The sequence below is a fragment of the Vigna umbellata genome, chromosome 2 (genome assembly GCF_029865625.1).
Source record: "Vigna umbellata cultivar VRB3 chromosome 2, Vumbellata_1.0, whole genome shotgun sequence".
In the NCBI taxonomy this organism is placed as follows: Eukaryota; Viridiplantae; Streptophyta; class Magnoliopsida; order Fabales; family Fabaceae; genus Vigna; species Vigna umbellata.
In genome coordinates this window covers 41,605,885-41,619,494 of record NC_142166.1, presented here as the reverse complement: position 1 = coordinate 41,619,494, position 13,610 = coordinate 41,605,885, and the positions used below count along the sequence as shown (strand labels likewise).

At 37.0% G+C, this 13,610-nt stretch overlaps 1 protein-coding gene across 1 annotated transcript; it reads left to right on the top strand.

Moving 5' to 3' along the window:
• Window positions 1-7,383: 7,383 nt before the first annotated feature.
• LOC124819673 (nitrate reductase [NADH] 1) lies at window positions 7,384-11,569 on the top strand. Its single transcript, XM_047291230.2, has 4 exons — window positions 7,384-8,461; window positions 8,567-8,707; window positions 9,137-9,369; window positions 10,095-11,569. The coding sequence occupies exons 1-4, from the start codon at window positions 7,498-7,500 to the stop codon at window positions 11,400-11,402; spliced, it is 2,646 nt and encodes an 881-aa protein (XP_047147186.1). The 5' UTR covers window positions 7,384-7,497; the 3' UTR covers window positions 11,403-11,569.
• Window positions 11,570-13,610: the final 2,041 nt, after the last annotated feature.

Sequence of the window (13,610 nt, the reverse complement as noted above, 5' to 3'; positions counted from 1 at the left end):
TTGGAAACATATTTAAAATATTAATAAGAATAATTAAATTATTATAACAATAAAAAATGCAAGATTATAATAAAAAAATATTATTTCTAATATTAAAATATTTTAATTTTATAATTTTTTTTAGAAAAATCTTTTTTTAATATACTAATTCTAATTTTCATTGAAAATTAAGTGATAAAAATATATTTAACCATTTTTAATATAATTAATATAATTAAAATAATTAAAATATAAATTAAACACATATATCTAAATTAATAATTTAAGATATTAAAATTATTAATTTAATAAATTTATTATTGAGAATTTAAGACATACTATAATAATAATTTTACTTATTAATATATTTATATATTTAGTATCAAATTTGTGAAAATACTTGCGTAACACAAAATATATTCAAAGGATAAACAATAATAACTAAGGCTTTGTTCTTTTGGATGTATTTGGGGGAGATTATTTGAATGGATTTGAGGGTAATTTTTTAGTTGTTTTTTTGAGTGGATTTTTGGGTAATTGAGAGTGGATTTGGAAGTAAAGTTGAAGTAAAGTTTGTGAAAATTAGTGTAGAATTTGATTGATGTGATGGATTTTAAAAATTAGTTTAATTGGTAGAAATTAAAGATTATCAAAATATCCCTAGTTATAAAAGTAATATAAAATGTTATTTATAAATGTTATATTTAATTGTAAAAATGTTTATAAAGAAAAAAAAATTATGAATAATTTATAAAATTAATGTTTAAAAATTATAAAAATTATAATATATAGCCTTGTAACCGGTTACCCGTTTGCGTAACCGATTACACATGTGCCAGCCAAAACTTCATACTATTGTAACTAGGGATGGCAAAAAAATCCGCGTCCGCGGATATCCGCGGATAAAATCCGCGACGAATAGTTGATACCCGCGGAGATTTACTACCCGCAACCCGCGGGTAGCGGATATTTTAATACTCGCTTATAAACGGGTCGGGTGCGGGTATTATACTATCCGTACCCGCGAATACCCGCTACCCGCAAAAAATAAAAAAAAATTTAACTTATATTTTATTAAGTTAAATTTAATTAAAATTAAAATTAATTTATATTTTAAAAGATTAAATTTAATTAAAATTGAATTTAAATTTATATTTAATTTAATTTATATTATATTTTATATATTTTTTGTAATTCTATTTAAATTTTATTTTAATAATTTATTAAAATATATTTTTTTTAATACTTGCGGGTCCGCGGATATCCACGGGTATCCGCGGGTTTTAAAATATCCGCGGATATTTTTTAAGCGGGTATCCGTGCGGGTAGCGGGTGGATTTTTTTTTGTCGGGTCGGGTTGCGGGTAGGCACTATCTGTGCCCGACCCGACCCGTTGCCATCCCTAATTGTAACCGGTTATGACTTTGCTGTAACTGGTTACGACTTTGTTGTAACCAGTTACATTTACCTAAGCTGAGCTTTGATGTTTGGTAGCACATAATAGTTCCCTTTTCAAAAGAAAAGTGTGAGGATAAAGTCGACTTTTTATATCAAATCAGCTCAAATCTTCGTAAATGAGCGGGATAAGAAAAAAACGTAAATCCCACAAATCTTCGCAAATCCGTTTTCATTGATCCCTCCAAATCCCTTCAAACGAATAACCATGATCTCGCAAATTCATCCTTTTTAATCATCTTCAACAGTCGAACACCATGTAACCAAACGATAATTCAATATTAACTAAATGGAACTTCTTCGGGTTAGAAAACACTTCCTTAACATCTATCTACATATCTACATATCTTATATCTTATTTGTATACATATTTTATACATACATCAATCTTGTCACAACTTTTCAGACAAAATAATAGCTGTAAATTTTATAGTTTTAGAACGAATTTGTTATCAATAAGAAATTAAAGTTAATAATAATAGTCAATTTTTTCAACTCATAAAACTTATTATTATTTTGATATCTATAATATGACATTATTAGTAATAAAAATATTAGTTTATCGTTAATAATTTAAGGTGTTAAATGACAATTATTTAAACGCATCATTATCAATATTAAGCAAATTTTCAATTAAATATATAATAATTATTGATTGAGTATTTTTTAATTAAATATAATGATACAAATTTTGAAAAATACATAATTCACCTTAACAATTATATTAATATTTTGAAATGTTAGTAGTGGACTTTAAGCCTAACTCAACCCCACAAAATCTGTTTGTAGAATAAGGTTTGCACCCACTTATCTCTAGTCGATGTGAGACTTCCAACACAACCTCTTCACGCCGAGGTATAGATATCTCGTGCGTGGGTGTGGCTCCCTCCACCACCACCCTATACTTCCTCCACCTCCCCACATTATTTTAAATACAATTATATCCCAATTTTAAATAATTTGAAACCCCAATTTTACTTTTACCCTATTTTAAATAATTTGAAACCCCAATTTTACTTTCCCAGCACCCACTCACGGAACACTCTTCCCCTTTCCCCATTTCCGTTTCACCTCCCCACCTCCTGCACTTCCATTCCTTTTTCTTCCCAGTTTCTTTTTTGGTTTGAAAGTTTTCATTGCCGCCGTGGTGTGAAGGAGCGTCGCCATCGTGGTATGGAGGAACATCGAGGAGCGTCCAGACCATCAACCAGCGTGAGGAAGTATACATCAACGGAGGTGACATCCTTCAACGAATGTCCCCTAATAAAACAAACCGTAAAATAAAATGGAGGTGACATCTTCAACGGATGTCAACATCCGTTTAAGGTAAAACGGATGTCACCTCCGTTTAAAGGTTACGTTTTTTATTTTAGGGTTTTATTTCAAGGTTTATTCAAATACGCACCTGGAGGAAGCACGACACGCACTGCACCACTCCACGCACTGCATCACGAGAGCGACACTGCACCACGAGAGGGAGACTGCTTGATAATTCTTTCCATCATCACCAACCTTTGCAACTTGTAGTATCTCACAACGACGAAAGAAAGAGAGGAAGAAATATAATGTTAAAATGAAAGAAAAGTATTTTACTCATGTACGGGACTAGAATAGGTTATTAGTGAAATATGTTATGAATGGATAAAATTAAAAAATAATAACCCTAAAAATAAAATTTTACTGAGGGGCAAAATAGTAAAGGGGAGGTGGAGGGAGAAAGGTGTGGTGGTAGAGGGAGCAACACCCCTCGTGCGTGATAGTAGAAATTGGATGGTCCGATAACAGCCCGATAGCGGGTGAAATAGAATAATAGAATGTCCACTTAGAACTCGCTAGGATAGGCTCTAACCATGACTCTGATACCATATTAGAAGTGAATTTTAAACCTAACTCAACCCCACAAAACCAGCTTGTAGGGTGAGACTTTTTATCCACTTATCTCTAGTCAACGTAGGACTTCCAACATGAAAACCACTTTATTTTTTTCAAAACATTTCTTTAGAAAAAAAAATTATGTCATTTTGTTATCAAAAGTTCACATATGTAAATGGGCTCATTAATTAAAAAACTTCATAAACTTGCTATAAATAAATATTTTTCTTTGATTTTTAGTCTAACTATTCTACTTTTTTGAACAATAATAGTCTTTATCACACCATTTGTCTTTAGTGATAGAGAATAAATAATTAAAAGACATTTAGTTTTTTTGGCACGTATTTTATGCAATTTATTGCTTTTTATTTACACCGTTACCTTCGTTTTTCCCCTCTACTTTTTCCTCGTATCTTTTAGTAGATTTCCTTCTTAAGTACACTTTTTTTGCTGTTGCAGTATATGTCGTTGCTGCATGTAAGATAACCAATTTACCTTTTTATTACAAAGATAATGAACCAAATTATGGATAAAATATCTTAGATATTTTAAGCAGTTAAGGTTATAAACAACTAACCGGATTTTCAGATAATTTGTTTATATTTTATTGGGCTTATGTCAGCTCAGGATCCATGAGGTAAATTATAAATACAAAGTCAGGGCCAAAAGTCAGGTATGTTCCACTTACGCATTATTCACTCTACGCTACTCTCAAATACTCAATAGTGATAATCATTCACTAAACATTCAACTAAGAGCCGAGGCTCCTCAAAATCACACGCCTAACTTGAGCGTCGGAATATCTTTTGCAGGTACATCCTCCCACGTTAAGAAGAAGACCGATCGGTTTGTGCCAACACCGATCGGCCAATAGCAGGAGTTTGGAAGCGAGCGAGCGGCCCAGACATGTCAACAGGTTAGTCTTTCGGTCCCAAAATTATCCACCGAAACATTTTGGCGCCCACCGTGGGGCCGAGTGTCAAACCCAATGATGACCACGAGGAGCATGGAGGAACAACAAAGCTGAACGGTAAAGCCCGTTCCCTAGGAAGCACTCTTAGGTCAAAGACCAAGTGGTAAATTCCTCTCGGGAGAGAGGTAAAGTCCTCTCAAAACCGAACGGTAAAGCCCGTTCACTAGGAAGCACTTCTAGCTCAAAGCAGAGAGGTAAAGCCCTCTCAAAACCGAACCGTAAAGCCCGTTCACTCGGAAGCACTCCTAGTTCAAAGCAGAAAGGTAAAGCCCTCTCAAAACTGAACGGTAAAGCCCGTTCACTGGGAAGCACTCCTAGCTCAAAGTGGAGAGGTAAAGCCCTCTCAAAGCCGAACGGTAAAGCCCGTTCACTAGGAAGCACTCCTAGCTCAAAGCGGAGAGGTAAAGCCCTCTCAAAGCCGAACGGTAAAGACCGTTCACTAGGAAGCGTTCCTGGGTCAAAGTCAAAGACCGAGAGGTAAATCCCTCTCGGTTAATGTTGAAGGTCGAGAGGTAAATCCCTCTCAATTAATGTCGAAGGCCAAGAGGTAAATCCCTCTCGGTTAATGTCGAAGGCCAAGAGGTAAATCCCTCTTGGTTCATGTTGAAGGACGAGCGGTAAATTCCTCTCGGTTAATGTCGAAGGTCGAGAGGTAAATCCCTCTCGGTCAATGTCGAAGGCCAAGAGGTAAATCCCTCTCGGTTCATGTTGAAGGACGAGCGGTAAATTCCTCTCGGTTAATGTCGAAGGTCGAGAGGTAAATCCCTCTCGGTTAATGTCGAAGGCCAAGAGGTAAATCCCTCTCGGTTCATGTTGAAGAACGAGCGGTAAATTCCTCTCGGCTAATGTCGAAGGCCAAGAGGTAAATCCCTCTCGGTTCATGTTGAAGGATGAGAGGTAAATCCCTCTCGGTTAATGTCCAAGGCCAAGAGGTAAATCCCTCTCGGTTCATGTTGAAGGACGAGTGGTAAATTCCTCTCGGTTAATGTCGAAGGTCGAGAGGTAAATCCCTCTCGGTTAATGTCGAAGGCCAAGAGGTAAATCCCTCTCGGTTCATGTTGAAGGACGAGCGGTAAATTCCTCTCAGTTAATGTTGAAGGCCAAGAGGTAAATCCCTCTCGGTTCATGTTGAAGGACGAGCGGTAAATTCCTCTCGGTTAATGTCGAAGGTCGAGAGGTAAATCCCTCTCGGTTAATGTCGAAGGCCAAGAGGTAAATCCCTCTTGGCTCATGTTGAAGGACGAGCGGTAAATTCCTCTCGGCTAATGTCGAAGGTCGAGAGGTAAATCCCTCTCGGTTAATGTCGATGGTCGAGAGGTAAATCCCTCTCGGTTAATGTCGAAGGACGAGCTGTAAACGCCAAACACAACCTCCCTCAAACTCATAAGTCCTATAGTTAACCACGGCTAAAGCCGAACGCTTAACTCGGACTTGGGGGGCATAATGTACAGTAAGATATTTATTGGATAAAATATCTTAGATATTTTAAGCAGTTAAGGTTATAAACAACCAACCGGATTTTCAGATAATTTGTTTATATTTTATTGGGCTTATATCAGCTCAGGATCCATGAGGTAAATTATAAATACAAAGTCAGGGCCAAAAGCCAGGTACGTTCCACTTACGCATTATTCACTCTACGCTACTCTCAAATACTCAATAGTGATAATCATTCACTAAACATTCAACTAAGAGCCGAGGCTCCTCAAAATCACACGCCTAACTTGAGCGTCGGAATATCTTTTGCAGGTACATCCTTCCACGTCAAGAAGAAGACCGATCGGTTTGTGCCAACACCGATCGGCCAATAGCAGGAGTTTGGAAGCGAGCGAGCGACCCAGACATGTCAACAGGTTAGTCTTTCAGTCCCAAAATTATCCACAGAAACAAAATATAATATCATAAATATGTTTTATGTTATTTGTCAAACACAGTATAACCATTAATATCTATAATAATTATTTTAAAATTAATATGAAACAAAATATTTAAAAGTGTTTCGGTAGGATTTAGAATTCTAATCCAAAACATTCAAAATTGTCTGTTCCGATGTCCAGTTGTGTTGTCTTCTCTCTTTTCCTTGTCCAAGCCGCGGGGGAGGGTGCTTGCAAAAGACACTCCGACGCTCAAGTCAGTGACATCGCGTAGTAATCTTGTAATCAAGATTAGTTATCAGAGCTCTAAGTTCAGTTAAAGTTCAAGTTACCTGTCTTCTTTTATAATGAGCTTACCATTAGGTCTGACTTATTAACCACCAATGAATGACAATATTAATTGTCAATAAATGACAATTATTTTCATTAACTCCCCGACAGTTATTACTATTGATTATCTTAACAACTTTTTTTACCGATCAGTTTATTGACCTGAGAGGTATCATCGGTCGGCCGACTCTTCTGCACCTTTACCGTTCGGTCGGCTATGAGTTCATAACAACAAAAAGTGTAAAACTTTAGCTTTTATAATAATAGCTTTTATAATAATAAGAATATAGAGAAAAAAAAGAGAGTCTATTAAATATTTATATATCCTCTCATTTCTTTAATACAAGAAACTTCTAACATTATTACATAAATCAATAGAACAATGGGTTTAATTATTTTTTTAAAATGTTATTACGGTATTAAATCGACATTCAATGTTCACATAATATTTAGTCAAACTAGAAAAGGCTAAAGTTATATAGAAATCATAAGTAATGTTGTAAAAGATGTGATAGTTTTTGTAATAAAGAAGGTGATTATTTTTTTTTAATAAAGGTCGATTAAATGAGACTAATATGTAATAAGTTGGTTGATTTATGTAGAATAAAGAAAGCATATGAATAATGAATAATGATTGGTGGAGATAGTGTAAGATTGATTTAGAGGGATAGATTACTTAAAGAATATGTGAAAAAAGAGGCTTTTTGTTTATAATAATAGAATAAATAATTTATGAAAAGAGAATGGGTGGATTATAGAAGTTTGGTTTGTGTGGGACATAGTATATGGTACACAGAATAGTTTCACTCTTTTCCATCAACATCCTGGTTAGGTAAATTTCCTTTCCTACCCCCACCAGCCTTCTATATAACTCCCCCAGTCCCTGCATCTTCCTTCATTCAAAAACAACTTTCCTTCTTCTAAACCAACCAACTCTATCAACATATTAATCACTTCTTAAACAAAACTCTTATTTCCTAATTTCCTACTGCTCTCACTCCCTCCATTCCCTCAATGGCGGCTTCAGTAGACAACCGTCCGTTCACCGTCCACCAACACCCCGTCGTTCGCTCCTACAAGCCTGCTCCGGAACTCCCGCGTCCTATCAAGTTACCCCTCCCACCACCACCCTCCGATTCCTCAAGCGACGACGAAGAAGAAACCTCTGTGTTGAAGGAACTCATTCTAAAGTCCAGCGTGGAAGTTGAATCCTCCATTTTCGACCCTCGCGACGATGGAACCTCCGACCACTGGGTCAAACGGAACGCTTCCCTGATCCGGTTGACGGGGAAGCACCCCTTAAACTCGGAGCCACCCCTCTCTCGTCTCATGCACCACGGTTTCATCACTCCGGTTCCCCTCCACTACGTCCGTAACCACGGGCCCGTGCCACGGGCTCGCTGGGAGGACTGGACCGTTGAGGTCAAGGGCCTCGTTAGTCGGCCCACGTGCTTCACCATGGAGCAGCTGCTCCACGACTTTCCCATCCGCGAGTTCCCTGCCACACTTGTCTGCGCTGGGAACAGGCGCAAGGAACAGAACATGGTGAAACAGAGCATCGGCTTCCACTGGGGGCCCGCCGCCATATCTACTTCGGTGTGGCGCGGTATACCGTTGCGGACCCTGTTGAAGCGGTGCGGGATCTACAGCCGCTCGAAGGGAGCCCTTCACGTGTGTTTCGAAGGCTCCGAGGATCTGCCAGCTGACGGTGGGTCAAAGTACGGGACCAGTATCACGAGGGAGGTTGCACTCGATCCCTCTCGCGACATCATCCTCGCTTACATGCAAAACGGGGAGCTTTTGTCCCCGGATCATGGCTTCCCCGTTAGGGTGATAATACCCGGTTTCGTGGGTGGCCGCATGGTGAAATGGTTGAAGCGCATCGTTGTCTCTACCCAGCAATCAGAAAGCTATTACCATTACATGGATAACAGGGTGCTTCCATCTCACGTTGATGCCGAACTTGCCAATGCAGAAGGTACCTTCCTTCCCTCCATTTCCGCTTTCTAATTACTTGGTTTATAAATTATTATGGATTGTGATCAAAAGTGCTTATATATTGTCTGTGTATCAAAATTTGTAGCTTGGTGGTACAAGCCAGAGTATTGCATCAACGAGGTCAACGTAAACTCCGTCATAACAACGCCCTCTCACGAAGAGATCTTGCCCATCAACTCATGGACTACTCAGATGCCTTATTTCATCAGAGGCTATGCCTATTCCGGTCAGTTTCATCTCTCTTATCATCAAATATTGCCAGTTCTCTTTTTTTCCCCCCCTTCCCCAGTATTACTACCTGCAGGTTTCTCTCCTTTTAATTTTTTATTTTTTTAAGGTTTTGGGAAGGTAACCGAAGCTAGTTTTACTATCGGTTTGAATAATTTATATAAGATTATAAGTTAACAGTTTATTTTTACTTTAATTAAAATCATTATAGAAGGTAACTGAAAAAGACGGGACGATAAAAAATAATTACAGAAAGTAATATTTAAGAAGATAGAGAGGGAAAAAAAAGAAAATTTGAGGTGATTTGGCGTTGCAACTTGCCAGGTGGAAAGCATTGGGATGTAGTTAGTTTTGTTTAGTGTTTTAGTGAAGCAATTGGAAGTGAATTTGGGTGTGAGAATAAACGTGAAGATGATTGTTGATGCAGGAGGTGGGAGAAAGGTGACACGTGTGGAGGTAACGCTGGACGGTGGTGAAACGTGGCAAGTGTGCAGCGTGGAATGTCCGGAGAAGCCGAACAAATATGGGAAGTACTGGTGTTGGTGTTTCTGGTCCTTGGAGGTGGAGGTGTTGGATCTTCTCGCAGCAAAAGATATTGCGGTGCGAGCTTGGGACGAGGCCCTCAACACCCAGCCAGAGAAACTCATCTGGAATGTTTTGGTAATTACCTCTCTTTCAATCCTACTCCATTATTCATTACCTCTACCTTTTTTTTCTCATTTAACAAACTAAGCTACTCTTAATTACTACCCTTTGATATTACCTAATATATGCGCAATAATTATTCGTGCTTTTTTCTTTTACTTATAGTTTTTATTTTAATAATTCCTGTAGTTCTATATAACTTTGTTAGAAAACAGCTTCAGTAAGACATAAAAACTCTATCTTAGCATTCTAATAAAATAAATGAAATTAAAAGAAAATAGACAAAAATGGTAAATTAGGTTTTAACTCGAGCACCGCAGTGCTCTTTTCATGTTCATTGTTTCTTTCTCAGTCACAATATGTTTTTATTTTATTATATCTATTATGATCTTATGACGTCAACCCGCTGAAAATGGGTCAGTTTCTGTTTCTTTCTGCTTCTCTCTCTCGTCCATTATCTGTCGTTTTTCTTTCCCGCGTGCTCATTGACAGCGACCTAGTTTTGGTAGGTTCGCATCGCACACAACTTTGGACCGATTAGTGACAGCTGGTAATAGCTATTTCCATGACTTAGCATCTAGGTTTAGTATTAGTAACTTTAAGTAATTAACAGTTAAAAAATATGAGAAATAAATATACATAAGATTAAAAATAATTAGGTTTTTAATAATTATTTACTAAAATGGATGTTAATGAATAATTTGGAGTGCAATTTACGAAATAAGGTTTTGAATGTGCAGGGAATGATGAACAACTGCTGGTTCAGAGTGAAGACAAACGTGTGCAAGCCGAAGAAGGGTGAGATTGGTATAGTGTTCGAGCACCCCACCCAACCAGGCAACCAATCTGGCGGATGGATGGGAAGAGAGAGGCAGCTGGATATATCATCGGAGTCCAACCCATCCCTCAAGAAGAGTGTTTCCTCCCCATTCATGAACACAACCACTAAAACCTATTCCATCTCCGAAGTCAGAAGACACAACAACCGAGATTCGGCTTGGATCATAGTCAACGGCCATGTCTACGATTGCACCCGCTTCCTCAAAGACCATCCTGGCGGCGAAGATAGCATCCTCATCAACGCCGGCACCGACTGTACCGAGGAGTTCGAAGCCATTCACTCCGGAAAAGCCAAGGAAATGCTCCAAGACTACCGAATCGGTGAGCTCATGACCACCGACTACACCTCTGACTCCTCTTCCCCCAACTCCTCCGTACATGGCAATTCTGAAACCACCCACTTGGCCCCAATCAGGGAAGTGGCTCTCAACCCACGCGAGAAAATCCCATGCAAGCTCCTCTCCAGAACCTCCATCTCCAACGACGTCAGGCTCCTCCGCTTTGCGTTACCCAGCGAGGACCAGCTGATGGGTTTGCCAGTCGGGAAGCACGTATTCTTATGTGCCACTGTCGACGAGAAGCTATGCATGCGAGCCTACACCCCCACAAGCAGTGTAGATGAAGTGGGTATCTTTGACCTCGTCGTCAAGGTTTACTTCAAAGGAGTGCATCCTAAATTCCCCAACGGTGGTACCATGTCTCAACACTTGGACTCGCTCCCCATTGGCTCTGTCTTGGACGTGAAAGGCCCACTAGGCCACATAGAATACACCGGCAGAGGAAACTTCCTCGTCCAGGGGAAGCCTAGGTTTGCCAAGAGGCTAGCCATGTTGGCTGGTGGCACCGGGATCACACCCATCTACCAAGTGGTTCAAGCCATTCTGAAGGACCCAGAGGACCACACCGAAATGCATGTGGTGTACGCGAATCGAACCGAGGATGATATATTGCTGAGAGAGGAGCTTGATGAATGGGCTAAGAAACATGACAGGCTCAAGGTGTGGTACGTGGTGCAAGAAAGCATAAGAGAAGGTTGGGAATACAGTGTGGGGTTCATGACCGAGACTATCCTCCGAGAGCATGTACCAGCTGCATCTCCTGATACCTTGGCGTTAACTTGTGGTCCACCTCCCATGATTCAGTTTGCGGTGAAACCCAATTTGGAGAAGTTGGGCTACGACATCCACAACGACTTGCTTGTGTTTTAGGGTAATGAACTACTAGGCTCTATCTCTAAAGTCGACTTGAAAGGCTGATATAATATCGGAAAAACAAATTTTAACAAATTTTTTTTTACAATTGTGTATTTATGATTTATGATTTATGATTGATCTATTTTAAATACATGAAAAGTGACTTATAGTCTATTATTTTATTTATGATTGATCTATTTTAAATATATGAAATATGATATATAGTCTATTTTATTTGTGATTTATCATTTTAAATATAGAAACCAATAAATAAAATAACGACCTATATTCTTATTATTGTAGAAAAGTTATTAAAAAACATTGCTAAGTCATGATCCAATAACATCAACCACTTTCTTTCAAGACTTTTCGGTCTTTCCATTTCTAAATAAAAAAGTGTATATGTACATGGACAACTAGCTACCAACCTAGATTTACGTTTCCTCTCAAATTTCATGTAGAGAAGTATGTAAATGTTTTTTACTTCTTTTTGTATTACAAAATAATATAAAACCAAGTATCCAACTATCACTTTTCAATTTATTTGCACCATTGCATTACGTCATTTATGTAAGCACCATTACTACGTTTTTTTCTCTCTTCTCTTTGTCCAAATAATACAAAAGACACTCCAACACTTAACTAACTGACTTTATGTAATAATGTAATAATCTTGTAATAAAGATTAGTTATCAGAGTTTAAAAGTTACATGTCCTCTTTTTTATACAAATATTTATAAATTATAATGAGGTTATTGTTAGATTTGACTCATTAATCACCAATAAATGATATTATTAATTGTCAACAAATGACAATTATTTTCATTAACTCTCCAGCAGATATTACTATTGATTATCTTAACGACTGTTTTTACCAATTGGTTAACTATTTGTCCGCTCAGTTTATTTGTTTGGGAGATATCATCGATCGACTATGAGTCCAAAATAACTTAGAGGCTCTCTTGCACTCGACTATGAACTCATAGTAACATTGTATGTTTATAAATCAAATTAAAAGATGAAAAATGATGTCGACTCCGGAATAAGAGGGTGATGTTTTTTTTGTCGTTAGTAACGTTAACCGTGCAGTCATTAACAGAATATTCCTTTATTGATCCAGTTTTTATGATGTTATATCAGCGTTTCAAAGAATAACACCAAAGTTTATTTGAGATCAACGAATATGTTACTTAAATACGTGTACCAAATATGTACCAGAAGTACTTGTACCAAATATTTACCAAGAAAAATACTTATACTGACATCGGTTAAATATATTTTGTGCTAAACATATCAGCTCACATATACTTGTGTACTTCCTCTTATATAACTAACCATAAAAAAAATTCTACTGTTGAGTTTCGGCAATAAAATGTTATCTCCAAGTCATCAATATCATCTCAAAAAATATTTAAAGTCAATAAATATTAAAAAAAACTTCTTTTAAAAATTATTTAGGACATGTTCTTTTGAGTGGATTTGACAGAGTGGATTTAAGGGGATTTGAGAGAATTTGAAGATAATTTTTTTTGTTGTTTATTTGAGTGAATTTGAAGATAAATAAAAGTAATTTAAAAATAAATTTTTTTAATTTGTCACATCAATACAATTTTATACTAATTCTTGTAAATTTTATTTCCTACCACTACTGTATAATCTGTATTGTCTCTGCTAAGGATATAATTCGGAACCTTCCATATTTTAACGCCCTTTCATACTATCCGTACCATGTGCATTACAAAAACCTAAAATATACCACTAAATAAAAATATTAAAATCTCAAACTAAATTCAACACAAAAAAATCATGTAATTCTTATTTTCTATTCAAGAGCATATGTTATTGTTTTCAAAAGGAAAAAAATAAGTGTTTTGAAAGTTATTCTAGTCACGCACATTAAAAATACTTGTTATAGAATTGAGACATGTGTGCTTGTTTATAATTTACGTAAAAACTGTATCAAATAAGTATAATGATTATGCAAAAACAAATATCTTGATGTGCATGTCACCTCACGTATACACATATCCCTTTTAATGTAACCAACAATTAGGTATTTTCCACACAAACATTTGTCCTAAGATATTTGTACGGATATATTGAGACGTGAAGAAGAAATCTTGAGAATGGGACCTGGATGCATATAAACAGGTTTCATATATATAGATATTGAAGGTATTATGTAATTAAAAATAACATCAACTTATAATATATATATATATA

Coding starts and splice junctions, on each gene's coding strand:
- LOC124819673 (XM_047291230.2), top strand. CDS start 7,498: ATGGCGGCTTCAGTAGACAACCGTCCGTTCACCGTCCACCAACACCCC. Junction 8,462..8,566: donor CGAACTTGCCAATGCAGAAG/GTACCTTCCTTC, acceptor CAAAATTTGTAG/CTTGGTGGTACAAGCCAGAG. Junction 8,708..9,136: donor CAGAGGCTATGCCTATTCCG/GTCAGTTTCATC, acceptor TTGTTGATGCAG/GAGGTGGGAGAAAGGTGACA.